Source organism: Oryctolagus cuniculus, chromosome 15 (assembly GCF_051225735.1).
Source record: "Oryctolagus cuniculus isolate XC-2025 breed Fujian yellow rabbit chromosome 15, ASM5122573v1, whole genome shotgun sequence".
NCBI classification, from domain to species: Eukaryota; Metazoa; Chordata; class Mammalia; order Lagomorpha; family Leporidae; genus Oryctolagus; species Oryctolagus cuniculus.
Window position 1 is genome coordinate 58,191,254 of NC_142881.1, and position 21,768 is coordinate 58,213,021.

The 21,768-nt window shown below is 35.9% G+C and overlaps 1 protein-coding gene across 2 annotated transcripts in view; it reads right to left on the reverse strand.

Annotated features, from left to right (window-relative positions):
- CTNNA3 (catenin alpha 3) overlaps window positions 1-21,768 on the reverse strand; it is a 1,694,949-nt gene that overhangs the window by 443,090 nt on the left and 1,230,091 nt on the right. For both annotated transcript variants that reach the window (XM_017348752.4, XM_070057731.2), the window contains exon 12: window positions 15,708-15,908. In XM_017348752.4, the coding sequence (XP_017204241.3) occupies window positions 15,708-15,908 (201 nt within the window). The remainder of the gene's footprint in view (window positions 1-15,707; window positions 15,909-21,768) is intronic.

Sequence of the window (21,768 nt, forward strand, 5' to 3'; positions counted from 1 at the left end):
TCTCTACCTCTCTTATATCTTTCTCCCTTTCCAATGAAATGAAAATAAAGTTTTTAAGGTTAGCAGAGAACTGGAATTTTTTTTATTTATTTATTTGAGAAATAGAGTTACAGACAGAGAGAAAGACAGACTGAGAGGTCTTCCCTCTGCTGGCTCTCTCCCCAAATGGCCACAATGGCCAGAGCTGGGCCAGTTTGAAGCCAGGAGCCAGGAACTTCTTATGGATCCCCTAGGTGGGTGAAGGAGCCAAAACATTTGGACCATCCTCTAATGCATTCCCAGGCCACCACGAGGGAGCTGGATTAGAAGTAGAGCAGCCTAGACTCGAACAAGTGCCCATATGGGATGCCAGCACCACAGGTGGAGGCTTAACCTACTAAGCCACAGCACCGGCCCAGAGAAATGGAATTAAAAATAATTTAATTCTATTGTAATTTTTTTGAAATCCAAGCATACTGTTTTCAGAATAGTACTTTTATGAACTTTAAAAATATTCCTCATGTGTGTGCTTCAAATATTTTTTGCACTGAAACAAAATTATCTTTTCATTTCATTTCCCACAAGTTTTGAACTACCCCCCCCCCAACATACTCTGCTTTCTTACTACCTTGTTAAATAGAAAGAGAGGAAAAGCCATTGTTAGTTACTGGACTGAAAGTTACATGATTCTAATTGTGAATATAAGATAAACACATTAATAAATACAAATAAGGGAGACATATTAGCAAATATTTACTAAGAGAAGTGGGTGGTAGAAGGAAGAAAAATGAATGAAGCAGGGAGATAACAAGAGAAGCCAATAATTTAACTTACTGTTTGTTCCCTCAAAAATAGTTTTGTTTCTTAAATCAATTTCCATACACAAATTCCTTTTTCTAGTTCTTTAGGGTTTTCAAGGCAGGTGATGAAGGAATGTGTCTAACCTTTCCTAAATCACTGTAACTTACAATCAAAACTAGACTTTAGAATACCTGAAATCTTAAAGAAATACTGCCGGTAGTGTTTATAATAAATGATACCTTTAAAAATCCCTATATCAGCAGAGAAATTTCATAATATAAATTGTTCACTTAGCTTTAACGGCTATAGATTTTGGCAGACAGTAAAATTAAATGGTGGATGATCAGCAGAATATATTATATGTCCCAAGATACCACTGGGTTACTAATACATTTGAGGAGAGGAAAACTTTTCTCAGATCCTTAGCCTGCTGTTTGGGATAGTTAAGCATTACTATTTTTTTTTAACTTTTATTTAATGAATATAAATTTCCAAAGTACAGCTTATGGATTACAATGGCTTCCCCCCCATAACGTCCCTCCCACCCGCAACCCTTCCCTTTCCTACTCCCTCTCCCCTTCCATTCACATCAAGATTCATTTTCAATTCTCTTTATATACAGAAGATCAGTTTAGCATACATTAAGTAAAGATTTCAACAGTTTGCTCCCACACAGAAACATAAAGTGAAAAATACTGTTTGAGTACTAGTTATAGCATTAAATCTCAATGTACAGCACACTAAGGACAGAAATCCTACATGAGGAGTAAGTGCACAGTGACTCCTGTTGTTGACTTAACAAATTGACACTCTTGTTTATGGCATCAGTAATCACCCTAGGCTCTTGTCATGAGCTGCCAAGGATATGGAAGCCCCCTGAGTTCACTGACTCTGATAATTTTTAGACAAGGCCATGGTCAAAGCGGAAGTTCTCTCCTCCCTTCAGAGAAAGGTACCTCCTTCTTTGATGACCCATTCTTTCCACTGGGATTTCACTCACAGAGATCTTTCATTTAGGTTTTTTTTTTTTTTTTTTTTTTCAGAGTGTCTTGGCTTTCCATGCCTAAAATACTCTCATGGGCTTGTCAGCCGGATCCGCATGCCTTAAGGGCTGATTCTGAGGCCAGAGTGCTGTTTAGGACATCTGCCATTCTATGGGTCTGCTGTGTATCTCCCTTCCCATGTTGGATAGTTCTCTCCCTTTTTTATTCTATCAGCTAGTATTTGCAGACACTATTCTTGTTTATGTGATCCCTTTGGTTCTTAGTCCTATCAGTGTGATCAATTGTGAACAGAAATTGATCACTGGGACTAGTGAGATGGCATTGGTACATGCCACCTTGATGGGATTGAATTGGAATCCCCTGGTATGTTTCTAACTCTACCGTTTGAGGTAAGTCAGCTTGAGCATGTCCCGAATTGCACATCTCTTCCCTCTCTTATTCCAACTCATATATTTAACAGTGATCACTTTTCAGTTAAGTTTCAGCACTTAAGAAGAATTGTGTATTGATTACAGTATTTAACCAAAAGTATTAAGTAGAACAAACAAAAAATACTAAGAGGGATAACATATCAAGTTGCTCATCAACCGTCAGTGTGAGGGCTGATCAAGTCACCATTTCTCATAGTGTTCATTTCACTTTAACAAGTTTCCTTTTTGGTGCTCAGTTAGTTGTCACCTATCAAGGAGAACAAGTGGTCCCTTTGGGATTGGCTTATTTCACTCAGCATAATATTTTCCAAATTCCTAACAGGGATCACTTTTCAGTTAAAATTTAAACACCTAAGAATAATTGTGTGTTAATTAGAGTTCAACCAATGGTACTAGAACAAAAAAAATACTAAAATGGATAAAGTATTACATTGTTCATCAACTGTCAGGACAAGAGCTGATCAAGTCACTGTTTCTCATAGTGTCCATTTCATTTCCACAAGTTTCCCCTTTGGTGCTCAGTTAGTTGTCGCTGATCAGGGAGAACATATGATATTTGTCCCTTTGGGACTGGCTTAATTCACTCAGCATGATGTTTTCCAAATTCCTCCATCTTGTTGCAAATGACCGGGTTTCGTTGTTTTTTGACTGCTGTATAGTATTCTATAGAGTACATGTCCCATAATTTTTTTATCCAGTCCACTGTTGATGGGCATTTGGGTTGGTTCCAGGTCTTAGCTATTGTAAATTGAGCTGCAATAAACATTAAGGTGCAGACAGCTTGTTTGTTTGCCAATTTAATTTCCTTTGAGTAAATTTCAAGTAGTGGGATGGCTGGTAGGGTTATATTCAGGTTTCTGAGGAATCTCCAAACTGACTTCCATAGTGGCTTAACCAATTTGCATTCCCACCAACAGTGGGTTAGTGTCCCTTTTTCCCCACATCCTCTCCAGCATCTATTGTTGGTAGATTTCTGAATGTGAGCCATTCTAACTGGGGTGAGGTGAAACCTCATTGTGGTTTTGAATTGAGAAACTTCTCAATTTGATGAAATCCCCAGTGTTAATTTTGGCTTTGACTGCCTGTGCTTCTGGGGTGTTTTTCAAGAAGTCATTGCTGGTACCTATATCTTGCAGGGTTTTTCCAATGTTCTCTAATAATTTGATGGTGTCAGGTCGAAGATTTAAGTCTTTAATCCATGTTGAGTGAATTTTTGTGTAAGGTCAAAGGTAGGGGTCTTGATTCATGATTCTGCATGTGGAAATCCAATTTTCCCAGCACCATTTATTGGAGAGACTATCCATACTCCAGGGATTGGTTTTGGATCCTGGATCAAACATAAGTTGGCTATAGATGTTTGGATTGATTTTTGGTGTTTCTATATTCTTCCATTGGTCTATCCATCTGTTTCTGTACCAGTACCATGCTGTTTTGATTACAACTGCCCTGTAGTATGTCCTAAAATCTGGTATTGTGATGCCTATGGCTTTGTTTTTGTTGTACAAGATTGCTTTAGCTACTCGAGGTCTCCTGTGTCTCCATATGAATTTCAGCATCATTTTTTCTAGATCTGAGAAGAAGGTCTTTGGTATCTTGATTGGTATTGCATTGAATCTATAAATTGCTTTTGGTAGAATGGACATTTTGATGATATTGATTCTTCCAATCCATGAGCATGGAAGATTTTTCCATTTCTTGGTATCCTCTTCTTTCTTTAAGGTTTTGTAATTTTCATCATAGAGATCTTTAACATCCTTGGTTAAGTTTATTCCAAGGTATTTGATTGTTTTTGTAGCTATTGTGAATGGGTTTGATCTTAGCATTACTATTTTTTTTATAATTGATGATAGGGGAACTTGTAAATTACCATGAGCCAGAAAATGTATTATGTGAAGTGAAAATATATGTCAACAGAAACCAGGATATCACATGGTGAGAAGAGCTTTCTTGTTGCCTAGAATGTCCTTGGATTTTCTTGAATAATCTGTTTCTTCACGTGGTTAACTGGGCATCTCACTGATGTCCCTTTTTTCTACCCCCTGCATTAGTCTTTCACCTGTGGCTATCATTCAAAATACTCTTCCCTCCTTCAATCTAAAGATTTTGAGGTATTCAGCATGCTTATAGCATTCCTCAAATGAACGATGCATTATATTTAATACACCCATCCATGATAAATAATATATTGACCAGATGAAGGTAACACTCATATCAATTAATAAAGCTTTGCAATTGTTGGCCTGCTAATTTGTTTTTCTCATTACAATGATAGATTCTTCCAGCATTTATTTTCATATCCATGAAGTCTAACAGCCTAAATGCAATCTTTATTTTGGCAACAGCTATAGATACTGTTCAACTTAGAAGCACTCAATTCTTCACTAACTACACTTATTCTTATCTTTTAAACTTGGCAATAAAATTGTGTCCCTTGTGGCCAATCACACTTCACCAGGTCTGTATCTGAGGAATCCTAGAAAAACTGACATGAAAGACGTAGTTAGGAAGGCGAGACTGAGGAGGAAATGGCTAAAACCACTGCCATGAAGTTCACTATCTGCACCACTTACCACCAAGGAAAAGGCAACATGATTTATATGTTTAATGCATATTTAGGCTTTCTCCAAAGCCAGAACAACAACAACAAAAGATCCAAGTGACACACCTTATCAATTTACTCTCTAGACCTGGTGATCTTGGACCTGAAATTTTGTTTTACAGATGAGTATATAAAAGCTTTGCCAATTCACATCAAAATATACAAGTATATTGCCAGGTTATATATAAAGATCTCTTTAAAAAAAAGCAAAATTAACTGTCTTTGCAGCTGAGGGCTATTAATATATGAATATAATTGTAACAGCTGAAGGGAGTCATTTCATTGATTTTCTAAATCTGGTTTTCAAGAAGGAGTGGAATAAAGAATTCTGTCAGACATTGCTTAAACTTTAAAAACATACTCTATGTTACAGTTTATAAAACATTTTACAGTGATTCTCTTAGAAAAAAATTTAATTGTTGGTTTACCCAGTAGATAGCTGTCTAGCCCAGAGCTTCTTTACAACTGTGCTATGGCATAATGGCATATGTTAGTGAGTTAGAGGAGTATTGAGATATTGATCATCTTTAACCCCTAGGGTAGCTGGGAAGGAACTGCTCGTAAGACTGCTTGAAACTCCAGAGCTTCTGATCCTTTCTAACCTTGGGCAACCACTTACTTCCCTTTCCCCAGTACAAGTGAAAGCACTATGAGTTTAGGAGATAAAGCCTATGCTGTTAACTAAGGAGATCTAGCAATTAGTAACCGCAAACATAAATGGAGTCAAAGTCCTCCTCTCTTTAGACTTAAAACAAAATGACACAGTTCAATATGGCACCATTGTACATTTAAACAATAACTGCGTATGGACTTGTTGATTTCTTGTTGCTGTTACAAAGGAAGAAAACAAAAAAAGAAGGATATACCTTCCTATTTTTTCAAAATACATCATATAACTCCCTTTTGTTTCCATTGAAGTAGCAAAACAAACATAATTTTGTGCAACAGAATTACATTCGTGTCTTATCTTCTGTAGTGACACATCTTCCTGGGAACATACGTAGATTTGGAGTGGTATCATCATACCTCACTAAAAAATCTACCAGGAATAAAGTATGATTTTATGTTTGTTTTGAAAATTTCATAAATCATCAGAAAGACCTGGGTTGGCAATAAGCTGCTGTAGGGCAATGTCCCTAACTGGGTGATCCATGTAGAAGTGGTCCCACTGTCCTAGGACCAATCAACTCGGTAATATCAATCCTCAATTTCCCCTTCCTGGGTCTTTTTACTCCCCCGTGGATAACCATCTTTTCCTATTTTGCATTGTTCCAGCCCCTCCTTCACAGCCAGACTCCAAAGCACCTCCCCTTCTGGGCAATCTGCCAGTCTGAGTCTTCTGTCAGGCACTGCACAGTCTCTGCAGGCACTCAAAGTCCAGGCACTTCCCTCTCTGTGTGCTGACAGCCAAGAGGTTGACACATGACTTAAACTCTGCTAATGTGACGCTTCTATCTATGAAGCTGAATTCAAAACAAGTGAGCCAAAAGCACAGATATTTTAGCATTTACTTCATTGGTAAAAGTAACAAATATGCAAATGAATGGACCATCCCTGGGGTCAGTGGTATTAAACTCTCAGAGGGGGCTGGAATGACTCCTCCAACAACTATTCTCTGGGATGACTTTAACTGTGGCTCCTCTATGAAGTGCTCCTTGCAGTCTTTTTTCTCTTATAGTCAAACCATCCTGTTTTGGCTTTTCTGCTTAATTTACTACTGTTAGTTTTTCTTACAACCCAAAACTAAAATGAGGACCTCATGCCTAACCCTTTTAAGTACAAATTGTTATTTATCTTTATCAAAAAAAAGCCTTATAGAATCAATCTGAATTTTCAGATTACTTTTACAGAAAAATGTGAAGTTAGAATCAGTCCCAAGCATGTGGTCTGTATCTCTTTCTATGCAATGTGATGACTGCCTGGAGGAAATGTGTGTGAGGCTGGTCACAGAAGTCCAGGCTTCATTAGACACAAGACCTGACAGACATCTCTTCACTGGTAAATGGGTCTCCATCCTCTGATCCCTCTTTTAATATTCTCCTTTTGCTCATGCCAATTCATCTCCCTGACTCATAGCCTAACTTCTTTTGACATCAATCTCTAGGTTACATAGTTTACATTTTCAGATATGGCAATGTTACTGGGTTTCTGCACAATCCTTTAAAATTCAATCTGAAGCCCTTTCTTTATATTATCTCGTCTTCTGACAATAAAATTTCTACCATTGTGTCAGAATGTCTTCCGTGTTTGTGCTATTATTAATGCTTGTATTTTAGATGTTTTGACATACCATATCAAAAATGAAAAATTTTTGCATTATATAACACATAGAGGAGATTTCATTTTTATGGCCCTTTCTTTTTTAAAAAATTTATTTATTTGAAAGAGTTACACAGAGAGGAGGAGAGGCAGTGACAAAGAGAAGTCTTCCATCAGCTGGTTCACTCCCAGATTGGCTTCAAAGGTCGAAGATGAGCTGATCCAAAGCCAGGAGCTTCTTCTGGGCCCCCCACATGGGTGCAAGGGCCCAATGAGTTGGGCCATCTTCTACTGCTTCCCCAGGCCACAGCAGAGAGCTGGATAAGAAGTGAATCAGCCGGAATTCGAACTGGCACCCGTATGGGATGCCAGCATTGCAGGTGGTGGCTTTACCTGCTATGCTACAGTGCTGGGTCTCCCCTTTCTTTTTTCAAAGTTTTTATTTCTATTTTCTTAAAATGGGAAGATAAGAAGCATCCTCAGTCCCCTAACTGGATCTAGGTCCTATAAAATACAGTCCTCCTTGAGTAGAAACAGCTTTTGTATGTCCAAATTTGAGTAGCTATAGTTTCTTCGACTCACAGTGTAACCTATGTCCTACACTCTGCAAGAACAAAAGCCCAAGGCCATGAAGAGACTGGGTTATTATTTAACTTAAATGTCAGACCCAAAACTTTTAAAGTCTTAGAAGAAAGCATAGATAAAACACTCCAGGTATTGGAATGGGTAACAATTTTCTGGATCAGACCCCAAAAACATGGGGAATAAAAGCAAAATAGACAAATGGATTCCATCAAATTAAAGAGCCTTTGCATAGCAAAGGAAATAATCATCAGAGTGCGGACATAATCTACAGAATGGGAGAAATATTTTCAAGTTATATGTCTGACAAGTGATTAATACCCGGACAACATAAAGAACTTAACCAAAAACCAAAACAAACCAAACCCAAACCCAAACAACCCAATTTTAAAAATGGGGAGTGTAACTAAAAGGACACTTTTAAAGGAGGGCATAAAAGTGGACAGGAGGTATATGAAAAAAATGTTCAACATCACTAATCATCAGAGATGATAATATCTCATTCCAGTAAGATGAGCTCTTACTAAAATGAAAAAAGATAATAAGTGTTGTCCAGGATGTGGTGAAAAGCAAACCTTTGCCCACTATTTGTGGGAATGCAAATTATTGTAAAGAACATAGAGGGACCTAAGATTAAAAAAAAAACTAAACATATAACTAGCATATGATTACACAATCTCATTCCTTAGTATATATATCCAGGGAAAGTGAAATTCATCTGTAGGAGACTTATGGGTACTTTGCAGCACTATTCACAATAGCCAAGAAAAGGAAACATCTAAGTATCTAACCACTGAAAAATGGATAAAGAAAATGTGGTACATATATACAATAGAGTGTCACACAGCAATAACAGGATGAAATCTTATCATTTGTGATAGTATTAAGTGAAATAAGCCAAGTACAGAACAACAAATTTCATATGATCTCACTCATATGTGAAGTCTAAAAACTAGGTGATATACACATACTCAAACACACAATGGAATACTACTCAGCCACAAAAAAGATGGAATCCTGTCTTTTGTAATAAAATGGATTGAATTGGAGACCATTATGCTTACTGAAATAAATCAGTCTCAAAAAGACAATATCATATGTTTTTTCTGATATCTATTAGTTAATATAGAATACAAAAAACAATGAACAATAATGAAAACATATCTTATTATTATTATTTATGGTCCTTGCCTATATTCCTATGGGATATTTGTCTTTCTACATTTTACTTGTTGAACATTATTGTTAGTGGTACATTAAGCCTGTGATTGAAAAAAAATTGAATTATGTTATTGTAAAAACTAAAGGGAAAAAAAGAGAAAGGGGTGGTTAAGGGAAGGAAGGAAGAATTATTATCTCATTTTTTAAAATTTTGAAAATTTTTAGGTAGAGTTATAGACAGAGAAAGGAAGAAACAGAGTGAAAGGTCTTTCATCTGCTGGTTCACTCCCCAAATGGCCAAAATGGCTGAAGCTGGGTCAAACTGAAGCCAAGAGCTTCTGGGTCTCCCACGTGCATGCAGGGCCCCAAGCACTTGAGCCATCTTTCACTGCTTTCCCCAGCCACAGCAGAGAGCTGATGGAAACTGGAGCAGCCAGGACATGAACTGGTGCCGTATGGGAGTCCGGCACCTCAGGCAAAGGCTTAGCCCACTACACCTGATTATCTTCTTAAAAATTGTATCTATGAAATACATGAAATCTATTCTCTTTATGTTAATAAATTTAAAAAAAAATAAGTTAAAATATGCCTGTAGTTACCAAAGGGTGGGAAGGGAAATGGGCACAGAGATTTGGGAGAAGACAGATTGATGAGTTCAAGGTTATAGCTAGACAGGAGTAAGAAGTTCTGGCATTCTATTGCACAATACAATGACTACATATAATGCTAAAGTACTGTATATGTCTCTATAATATAAAACTAGAAGACAAGGCTTTGGATTTTTCACTATAAAGATATGTTAAGTTCTTGAAAAGATAAACCTGTTTACCCTGATAGGACATTATATCATGTAGATATGTAACTAAACAACACACAGCATCCCAACATATGTACAGTTTTTTATATCTTTACAGTTAATTTTAAAAAATTCTTTGTCTTTGGAATCATCAATTTGAACATGTTGATTATACAAGTTAGCCAAGTAATCAGTGGGCAGAAATCTGTTAATGATTACTGATGAGCGATATTAAAAAGTTTCAGTCTAAGACAGAAGTAAAACAGAAGAGTGTATGTAATTCGAAATCCTGTCTCAGACTGCTAGGAGGGTGGGAGACAGGGGAGTTTGCCAACAATGGTTTCTGAATTTGAAAGAAGATTGCTACCCCTTGCAGGGATTTGCTGGAAGCATTAGTGAAATTAGATCAGTGGGATCTTTCAACAGATGTAGTTCAGTGATGGTTCTTGTAAGTAATTGAATACACAAAAGCCATGATCTCTTGTTCAAAAGCTTGCTGCAGGACCTTTTAAAAATCTGACCCCAAGTTTTCCGGAAGTTCCTAACGTCTAACTCTGGACAATAATGAATTGTGCCCTTTATCATTTTTCTGCCCTAGCCTTTGGCATAATCCACTGCTTTGGAGTTATTGGCTTTTACCTTTCTTGAATTGGGAAGCCAGTTCGTTGTTTTGCTTAACTATCTTACTTTTGATAGTATTAACAGCATAATCTTGTAGCAGAATTTCGTGTTTCAACTGGAAGAATTTAGGAACCAAAAATCATTGAGTACATCTACTATATGTAGATAGATATTACTGGGTAAAATCTGGGTAAAATAAGTACCTATAAGTATGTTAAAATCTATTGTGAGAAACTTGTATATAAAATGTTTGATTATGATAAAGGCAAAGTGAAATAAACATGAACTAGAGTTCAAGCTCATTCACAGTAACAGACAATGGAGTAACCAATGCTAACTAAAATGAAATCACGAGCTCCTTTGCAAAGACAGTGGCATTTAAGAAGATGTTGAAAAGTGATTAAACTTTGAGAGGACAGTGGAAAAGAAAAGCCATTCCAATGGCAAGGCTAGAATTAGCAAAAGATAGAGGCTTGCTTCAAGAACATTAGTTTTTGTTTTTATGTTTAAAAATCCATTACAAGACACAATGGTGAACTCTTGGAAAGATGCAAAAAGAAATTATATGAGTACCTTGTTCTTCTGTATCTTACAGTCTATTTTGAATGAAAAGTCATTTCTATGTAGGTATATCTGAAGAGTTCATCAATAGTACATAGTAGTTCGGAATGGTGTTAGTTGAGTGGCATTTCCCCTAACAGACATAGCACATGAAAGCAAAATGATTCTCTATTGCCAGAGGAAGTGAAGAAGGTTCCTGGAGGACAGAGATATAAGGTATTTGACAGATGGGCAGAATTGATATGAGAAAAAGGGGAAGAGATACTAAAAATGAGAGGGACCGCATGAAAAACCTAATGGCAGTCAGGATCATGGCATGTCATGTAATTAAGAAGTGTCAACTTAGATTGAATACAAAGTACCTCTTGGTCCAAAATAGGAAAGAATGTTCTAGAAATGAAACTTCATGTGAATGTTAGAAATAAAATTGTACGTAAGTTAAAATGCCTCTGAGGTCAAGAAAGATAAAGTGAAGAAAACAGACTGAGTTTATAATGAGAAGGAGTGAAAAAACTATAGTATGGTTGAGGCTGTAGCCCAGGTGCTACAGAAGAGAGGATCACCACTAAGCTCCAGCCAATTCCACAGTGAAAATTGCAGAAGTCAATAACAATGTCTCTGCTGAACACGTAACAATTCGTGAGTCATATCTGGTATGTAGACTACTAATTTTCAAGCACTGTTGGATTATAAAAGTCAAGGTTTGCTAGAACTAACTCCTTTGCTTTTTAATTATGTAACTAAGGTTGTACAATAGAGATGCATCATAAGGAAAGTAGAATCTTTTAATCAAATCTTCCAACTTAATTATTAATTTAATCAAGTCAGTTATTTTAACTGATATGAAGAAGTACTTACAGCAAAATTTCAGAAATATTTGTTGATTCCAAAGTCTTCTAAGCTGTGCCATTTGCCTTCAAGAAAATAAAACTATATGCCCCTTTTCTATTTTAAAAAGGAGTGAATTCTGGATGCACACTTTCTAGTTTTGGCCTTATCACGTTCCTGATGGATCAAGCTTTATTTCTCATCACTACCAATTGCCAATAGTGGGTGCCATCGTGATGTCTTGGTCAGGTTCAATTATGTGCCTCTTTTGTTTTGGTCAATGAGCCTGACTGACAGTAAAAACATGTGGGGTTTGGAGGTTTGCAACAGATGCTTTTGAATCTGCTAATTTCTGAATTTTATGGAGTACATAAATCACATAAAAACATACTCTGTCAGTCCACTAATGGGTTGGGTTTTTCACCAATCTAGGATGAAAGATCTGAAGTTGATATTAATAGTATAACTTGTAAACCTTCACACTGGAATCCAGAAGGCAGCTTATTTAATAAAAAAGCCAATATATTACGTCTTTCCTATCAGGAATTCTTGACAGGTGGAGGAGTTCAGAAAAAGGAAAGAATAAGGCAGAATAAAGAATTTCATATATAGATAACAATATAAAGCCTTTGCGTAAAATGTAGCATACCAGATGTTGACTGCCTTTCACTTAAAACCTACTGTTCGAGTTTGTGAACAATGTAAATTCTCGAAATGTAGCAGAGCAACCTTGCTTCCTAATGCTGAGAAAACACTTAGAAGATAATCAAATCTTGAAAACATGCTAATGAGCCACAAAGTCTGATTAAAATCATAGGTGTTATGTTCTAAAAAAAAAAAAAACTCTTCTTTGATTTAGGTAAGTTTGGCTTAGGTTTCACCATTGATAACAATATTTTAAGACAAATTTTGGAAAGATTAGGAACCCTCAGTAATAAAAACAATTCATAATTGCTCCTCGTTATTTTTAGGGAGCAGGGTTAAGACCTGAGAATTGTATAAAAGAAAAGCAAAAAGAAACAAAGGGGAAAACAAGCCACGTATATAATCATTCACTTGCTAAAATGTGAAGTATTGAAGCTTCAAAACACAAAATTTGACATTTACAATTATTTAATTTCATAACTATTTATAAATAATAAGTCCAAGATAGTAAGCAGCTAAGAACAAATATGAGCATCTCCTATTAGTTAACTGTGGAGGAAAGAACAGTTGAAATTATTTTTCAAAGACAATATCTCTATGGGAGAGAAAATGCTCTTATTTTTCTGCTTTGGTTAAGATCAAATTGATCTAATTAGACTGTTCAGCTAATTTATTGTTCATAATTCCCTTTAGTGAGGTGTATATCTGGTAAATTTCAAGGAAAGCTTTTTAGAGAAAAGTTTGAAATTAGGCAACTAGAATAAAACAAAATGAGATATTTTCTCCAAAGAAAAGAATGCGCTAAAAAACTAAAATGACCAAAGTGGAAAGACATAAACTATACTCTTCTATTAACAAGATGCTATTAGTACAGAATAAGCCAGGTTTATTCAATATTTTTATATTTGATATACAGGATATCATTTATCTGGAGAATTTTAATTAAAATGGCACACAATTAACTAGAGGAGAAAAAGACATCCCTCTCTTCTGATTTTGGCAATATGGAGTGGTTATCTGGCTAGGTCATTATAAATCATAGAAGTTTTAATAAGCTTGTAATCAATGTGTAAATAACCCTGTTCCATGTTTATTTTTAGGAACAGTATATCCACAACACATTCCATATTCTCAACACTTTGGAGCTTCACTTCCACTTCCTTGACTATGTTAGATACAACCTCATTCCTACTGAAACCTAGCCCCTAGACAGTGCCTTGAAGGGAGATGCTGGGTCCACAAGGCCCTGGTCTCCTAGTCACTCTTCTTAGCTTAACTCACTAAATCAATGTAGTAGTACGGGCAGCCCTACAAAATTCTAAACCCAGACAAATGATGTGATGTGTTTCTACTATATTAAGTCTTGGAGGGTAATATTATCCCCAGGGATTTTCTTTAGGGTAATTCCAGGTCTGGGCAATGGGAATTCTAGGGCTGGAGCAGAAAGTAGCTACCTACTACATGTAGCCCCTAGGCTGACTAAAGCCCAAGTGACCACCATATCAACCAGGTGACACTGTGCAGGCAGCTAACGCAGAGCATCTTGTTGAATCTCTGGGGATGAACAGTGGCTTCCAATTTACCCAGTCTCCTAAAGGTCACACTGCATTGTGACTTATCTCAACTTTTTGTAGACTGCAGAGACAGAGAAGGAATGTACAAGCCTCAGCACCTCACCCCAGAGACTTGCACTCCTTTGCAGTTTCACCAGACCTTTCCCTTTCAATGTCACCTCTTAAAAACCCGCAAACAACCTCATTCATAGGATGATAGACCTTGAGAATCAGAGATCTGCTATTCCCTCATCTGTAGACAGATTAAACTTTCTCTTTTCTTTACCCTGAAACCATGTCCTTAGTATTTTGATATGGCATAGGAAACAGGGACCAAGCTTCCAATAATACAGTGGATTATAAAACTATAAATGAGATACCTCATGCAGACATCATGATAGTAAAGAGCATGTTCGCAAAACTTTACTAACATGATTTAAAAATTGAGATAGGGAGGGGCAATATATGCTGATCTTGGCAGACTTTATCTCTTCAATTCTCTACAAGTAATTTTCATTTGACTAAAAGAGGACACTTGATAACATTTTCCTTTTACATGTAATTCATTAAACAGAAGGTAGAAGAAAACCAGGAACACAAATAATTCTGCCCTTGATTTATAGCAAGAAAGGACCATTTAAAAATCATTTAAATCCAGTTTATGGAAGAGATAATGAATTATACAATAATTCCCTTAAACAAGTAAATATATCGCTATTTAAAGTGAAAATATAACTATTATATGGTCTATTTCTGATACCAATGACTTTGAGGAGTGGTTTTAGGAATATAAGGTCAGTATCAAGAGTTGCAAAAGTATCTCCTTTGTGTTTCCTTAACATATTTTTATTGTTTTGCTAATATAATGACAAAACTACGTGTCAAGATTCATCACTGATTTTCTATATCAACATGCCAGGAAATCAGCAAAGTTCTCTGCAAACCTTTGTGAGTTTGTGGTGTAGCTTTTCAAAAGCAATCTCTAGTGCAGGCTATTCAACTGATGGTGTATTTCTCTTAATTCACTTCAAGGAACAACTGAAAAAAATTTTGTTCCTTCCAAGTCTTTGATTAAACAATGTACATCTCTTCCAAATTTAATACTCCTTGTGCATAACATCAGCGATGATGCTGTAGGATCAATGATTTCAGCATACAACTTCAAATATGTTAGGAATCACAGAAGGACTATCACAACAGCAAAAAATCAGCCTGAGGATTTCACAGATTCACAGAGTTCTCATAGAAAAGAAGTCTGCCATCACAACTTATATAAACAGTTTATTGCTCTCTTGTGTGTAAATCCATATAAATTCTAACACTTCTGTATGTTTCTTTGAGAAATAACAATAGCATTAAAAATAGGAATGTCATTTTACTGAGTCATTCAAAAACTAAACATTAACTGGCTGATTTTAGGAAAATAAAACTTGGGTGCTACAACCAAAACAAATCTGGGTTCTATTTCTAAGGCAATCAAAGATGATTATGTGCAAGAACAAAATGTTGTTTTGCAAACAGATTGCAGATGAAGGTAGAAAGCATTTTTCTGGAAACATAAAACAACTTTACTCTAAGTAATAGAAACCAAAAATCTGGGATACCAATGACAGAGCTAAAAGAGGGTCTGGAGACTATTAATACTTTCAATCACACTGGAATAATTACATATCTGAACAGTGCTGACATTAATAAACACCCATACGTGGCTGAGGTCTGACTTCTCAGAGATAAATTTCAAATTATATAAGCACAAGATGCAAGCACAGATCAGACAGCACAGAAATATACTGTGTGAGATCCTCTTTTCCATATATATGAATATTTGGCAGCCATGTGCATTCCAATATCAGGAACAATGCAACTGTTACAGGGACTGAGACTTACCAGTACTTGTAAGGAAGTTGACATTTCTCATGACGCCTTCAGTGTAAGCCCCTGGTTCGTAACTGTCCATTTCACCTGTGACGATATGCGCAACTCTTGCTGCCCGTCCCCTGATAGCACCTGCAGCACGGTCTAAATTATCAGCATCCTGGTCTCTCAAGGCAATGATACACTTGTTGACATCTTCCAGGATATGGCTTTCTGTAAGTCAACAGATCAAGAGTCAGAACGTGTGTTTGTGTTGTTTTAAACCACACAAATCTAGCCTGTTATAATTGTTTAATTCTGACTTCAAATAGGATGCAAATAGTCTGGAACATATGAGAATTAGTTTATGAATAAAATTAGTAATATACTTTGTTTAAATCTCTTTTACATAAGGAAATACATGACATACAAATTTTACATTTTGAGAGAAATTTTTATCAATTATGTATTATTTTAGATCCTAATTCCAGTAGATTAGATTTTAGACTTGAGAGATATACAGGTAGAAATTAAGGACAGATTTGAAATTTAAATGAAAATAAAATGCATAATGATGGAATATTGAATTATTTTAAACTTTATTTTTTCAAAGGCAGAAAGGTGGAGAGACAGAGATCTTCCATCAGCTGGTTCTTTCCCCAAATGCCTACAAACCCAAGAGTTGGGCCAGGCCAAAACCAGTAGACCACAATTCAATCCAAGTTTCAAAACTAGGTGGCAGGGATCCAACTACTTGAGCTATTATCGCTTGCTGCCTTCTGAGGTGCATGTTAACAGGAAGTTGTAATTGTGAGTACAACCTAGACTCAACTCTTAAATTCCAAAATAGGATGTGGGCATCGAAAGCAATGTCTTAACCACAGTGCCAAATGCCTGTCCCAGGAATGCTGAATTCCAGATAAAAACAATACTATACAGATTAGTAACTCTTCAAAAATATCACCTTTGTTAAATACTCACAGAAGGAAAAAACAGAGCCATGTAGTTCCATTTAACCCATGTTCATTGACTCGCTATGGGTTTAAAAATTATATAAAACTTGTAAACTATTAAGTGATAGAAAATGTGAAAAATTTAAGTTTAAGTTGTAGGGCAGTAAACACACAGGTCTATGAACAAATACACAAAGTTTTTAAAAATTGAGACAAATGAATCCCACAGAAAGTCATCTACTCTGAACAGTCTCTCTAGCTTTCCACCTCTCCCCACTTTGCCTGATTAAAGCATGGAGACACTAGGAGGTTATCGTGCACACTACTTTCTTTCTCTATAAATTATTAATATTCACAGATAAAACTAACAGAAGAGTAAATATACAGAGTACCAACCAACAATGGCAATAATACTTCTAAAAGATTGATAAAATAATAAAAATCAGTGTTTTGGCTTCTATTTTATCATATGAATCCTTAACAATTTTACATCTTTAACCATTCTTACCTGAATGCGCACACAAATAACAATTTCAAGAATATCTCAGTAACTCCAAAAACATTATTAACTCTGTTTCTCTCTCTCCCCCTCTCTCGATCCCTTGTGTATGTGCTGCCTACCTGTGAGTAAGCTACATAGGACAATCATCAGTAATGAAATTCCTTAAAGATTCCTATCTTTATCTTGTTGCTAGATAATAAAATCAAACTTCCATAGAATATGGTACCTGGTGATCTTAGATCTTACTTCTATCTGCAGGCTTCATATGCTTCCCTTATACATAGTTTGATTTCCAAAATCCTCTATGTTCTTCTAAGCCTCTGTTCTATGGGCATATTAGAACCTTGACCTAGATCAACTTTCTCCTTTTTCTGCTTGCTCTACTCTTTGAATTATTTCACATTTCAAGTCCAATGTTTCTTGTTTAGGAAATCCATGCTGACCAACTCATTTCCTATAACAGATTCATTTGGTTCAATATTGTTTGGAATTCCCATAAAGTGGTTTATGGGCTCCTATTAGAGTTTCTTCATGTGTTTTAATGATGCACTTATAAAAAGATCTAACAGACTGAAACATATCCAAGGGCAGAAATTCTACTTTTTGAGGTATTACGTCTAGTTTGTATCTTAATACTTGGTAATTGTTGCCTAACAAGAATATTCAATGATTGAACAAACCTATTTTATATAACACATCAGTGACAGTAATTACATCATCTAAATTTAAATTCTAGATTATGAACACAGGCGCACACATTTCTGTGGCCCAAAAAAATTAGTCAATTTAATCCATGTCAATGAAACTTACTTTAAAAAGGTAAGTACTAAAATCTTAGGGTTTTTTTTGTTTGTTTTTGTTTGTTTGTTTGTTTGTTTGCTTTTTTTTTCGAAAGTGAGAGAGAGAGAAAGGTCTTCCTCTTGCCGTTGGTTCACCCTCCAATGGCCGCTGCGGCTGGCGCATCGTGCTGATCCGAAGCCAGGAGCCAGGTGTTTTCCTAGTCTCCCATGCGGGTGCAGGGCCCAAGCATTTGGGCCATCCTCCACTGCACTCCCTGGCCACAGCAGAGAGCTGGCCTGGAAGAGGGGCAACCAGGACAGAATCTGGCGCCCTGACCAGGACTAGAACCCAGTGTGCCGGCGCCACAGGCGGAGGATTAGCCTATTGAGCCGCGGTGCCAGCCACTAAAATCTTCATTTTAAATTCACTAGTGGTTTAAACAAATTTTTATCACTCAGCCATGAGTTTATCATTAAGGCTGATAATAAACCCAGGCAGTCTCATTTCAGTAGAAAGCTCAATTGTAGCATCACCATATTTCCCCTAGAAATGCAGTACAGGTTTGAGTTCATAAGGCATAAAATCATCAGTTAAAAAATGAACAGTTATTCACTCTGGCAACATGTTAAGAAGTGATCATTTCCCAAGTACAGTAGGAACTTCTCATTTTGAAGCAAACAGAAATGCATATATATAAGGAATGTTTAATCCATTCACTAAATGTGCTTAATTTTATATTACAGAGATATTTTTGTTCAGTCTTATAAAAGTGAAAAAATAGGTAAAAGTATGTCCTTTCTGAGAAGATTAATCATCCAGTAAGGTCTGTTAGGTCTGTTTAATTTAAGATGAAACCTTGCTTCCATAAACTATTTTTTTCCTAATGAATTTTGTACAAGAGAAAATAGAGAAGGAAAATTCACTAACAGAGAACTCAGTAATCATTTCTTTTACAAAACACGGATATTTATATCCACCAAGTTATTATTTAAAGCAGATAATAAAAACAGCAAGGATTTTTTCTAATTTTTTTATTGGCTTCACAAAAGTTTGCGTTGTTATTCCCTGCATCTAAATAATGCTGTCAGAAACTATGGTGTCAAACATATTGAAGAATTATGAGAGTGAGATCAGATACGGAAATAAAACTCTTATTTGAATTATATTTAATTCAAAAAACAATAAGCAAAATAAGTAAGTAGCAAGAAGAATATAACCATATTTAATCTGAAGTAACTAAAGTCAGAATGTTGGAGATGATGACTAAATGATCTTTGGATTACTAAGATTAAATATAGCTCAAAAGTACCAATAAGGGTTTACAAATTTTCCATTATCATGACACTTTCTCATTACCTTGAAGGTTTCACAGAGAATGTTAGTAACATCTATTTGCATCAAGTTCTAAACATAGAGTACCAGAAAAAGAAAATCAAAATGTTGGGTGCCTCCCACATATGCACAATACTGAAATATCAAACTAAATTATTAAAAATAATTTTCTTTGTTATTCATATTTCAGCTGAAATTAAGTAGTTAAGAGAACTTCATGAGTGGCTTCACTTCTTATGCCTAGCTATACAGTTCTTAAATCCCCGGGGGAAAAAAAACCAAACACCTTTCATAATATTTTCTACTGTTCTCTTTTAAAAAATTGATAATGGGGAGGGCTTACTCATTACACACAGTTAAAGTCAGTAGAATTGCTACATCTGTTTTTTTCTGACCTAAAGGTGTACTTGTCCACAATAATTATATCACTTAAAAATGAATTTTAAAGAGAATTTGTTATTATAGAACAAGCACATTTAGAATATTATGTTTTGAAGGACTAACATATAGGGAAGATTTGTTTCAATAGCTTCAGAGTATCAGATTAAATTAGTGATTTGACGTGAGGGGTAGAACATCCTGGCCTTAGTGCAAATGCTGAAATGAACTATTTTAAGAGCAGCGATATCCTGCATTACTAGAATTTTCTATCAATCATTTCAAAGCCATACTGAGATGCAAATGATGATTTCTATTATGCTGGAAATATGTAGGGAAATAAAGGAATTTATCTACTAAAAAGGTACTTCACTTGTTGCAAACTTCTGTAACTGCATCTTCAATGGCTGCATGCATAGCACAAGAGTTTGAAATGCATATTTTAAAAATCTATTAATTTTTAATTAATTCTTCAGCTTTCCATAACTAAAACCAGATTTTGAAGGACAAGTCTATTACCCCAGAGAGAGAAGAAAACAGACAAAATCCAAGGAGAACAAAAAAGTTGATTTATGGCCTCTGACCTCCAAAGTAGAATTTTGTAAATCTGTAACCCAGACAACAGAATGAAAGTACAGCACATTTTATTTGCAAAATCCAGACTTTATTGAGAAATAAAAGTTTTTTTCTTTTAATTCCTAAAGTTTGAATATATCAATGGAATATATTCAATTGAATATATCAATGGAAAATACTGAAAAGAAGAGAATTTGTTATAATCCATCACATGGGGAATAATACTCCACAAATTTTTTTCTATTGATATTTGGACACATAAGACAAAGACTCTGAAGAAAATGGAAAAAGAGAAAATGATACTGATTATTTTCTTTAACTTTTATTTAATAAATATAAATTTCCAAAGTACAGCTTATGGATTACAATGGCTCCCCCCCCCCCATAACTTCCCTCCCACCTGCTTCCTCTGGGTCTCCATGGCATGGTGTCCCAGCTCACCGCTATGTGTTTGTACTCTCCCTGTCACTCCACGGCATCTCTTCTTTTAGTAGAATTTCCACTGCAAACTTCCTGCCTACTGTTCCCGGAAATGCACATCCTCTACTCTTTTCTCTTGTCTTCCTCTGGTCAAAACCAGCACATCCTCCCCTCCCCCCATTCAGCCATCTAGGACTTGTACAAGTGTTTCATTTTCAAAGATGAATCTGGATGTCATATCCTAGAATTCACTTCAGAAGGAATTTGAAGTATGGGCACCCTGTTCTCTTTATCCTACCTCGTGGATGCCTGTCTCAGATTGTCCTTCCAAGTTTTGAAAATAATGAATCCACCTTGATACTAGACACTAGCTAGTGACTGATATCTTTGTCTTATGTCTACATTTTCTAACACATAGTAAAACTGAAATTACAGAGACCAGACAGAGGAAAGAATGTAGAATATGAAGTGGGTAAGAAGTTTTACAGTGTTTTACAATGAGCTATACAGAATTTTTAGTCTCAAAGTACTTGTTTTAAACCTTTCTGTGGGATATTGATTAAACTGAAAATGAATCATCATGATCAGAGGCTTACCAAACAGAAATTTTGCCCACTGTTAAGTAGACACATAAAACATGAATAATTATATAGTGGTATGTTCTGTTTGCTTTTTAATTTCATGTGTGTTTTGGTAAAAAGGGAGAGAAAAAATATACTGCATTCTTGTTTTTGTTGATCATTTGTATAATTGTCTATATCATGGACTTGAAATATGTAGCTGTAGATCTACATATTTCAAGTTTTATTTCTTATAATACAACTTAGCTTAACTCTCTGAGCCCAGTTATCCTGGGTAGCTACCTTTAATATTCCCAATTTAGGAATACCAACCTACTTTGGATTGTAACTCAATTTCTTTAGAAAAAAATATCAGGTACTGGCATTGTGGCACATTGTCTTTACCCTGTGCGTGTGTGACTGACATCCCTTATCAAGTACCAGCTGAATCCCTGTTCTTTGCTTCCTATCCAGCTCTCTGCTGAGAAACCTAGGAAATTAGTGGAAGGTGGTCAAAGTATGTGGGTCCTGCTACTCATGGGAGAGTCCAGTGTTGAGTTCTTGGCTCCTGGCTTCTGCCTGCTCTGTACCTG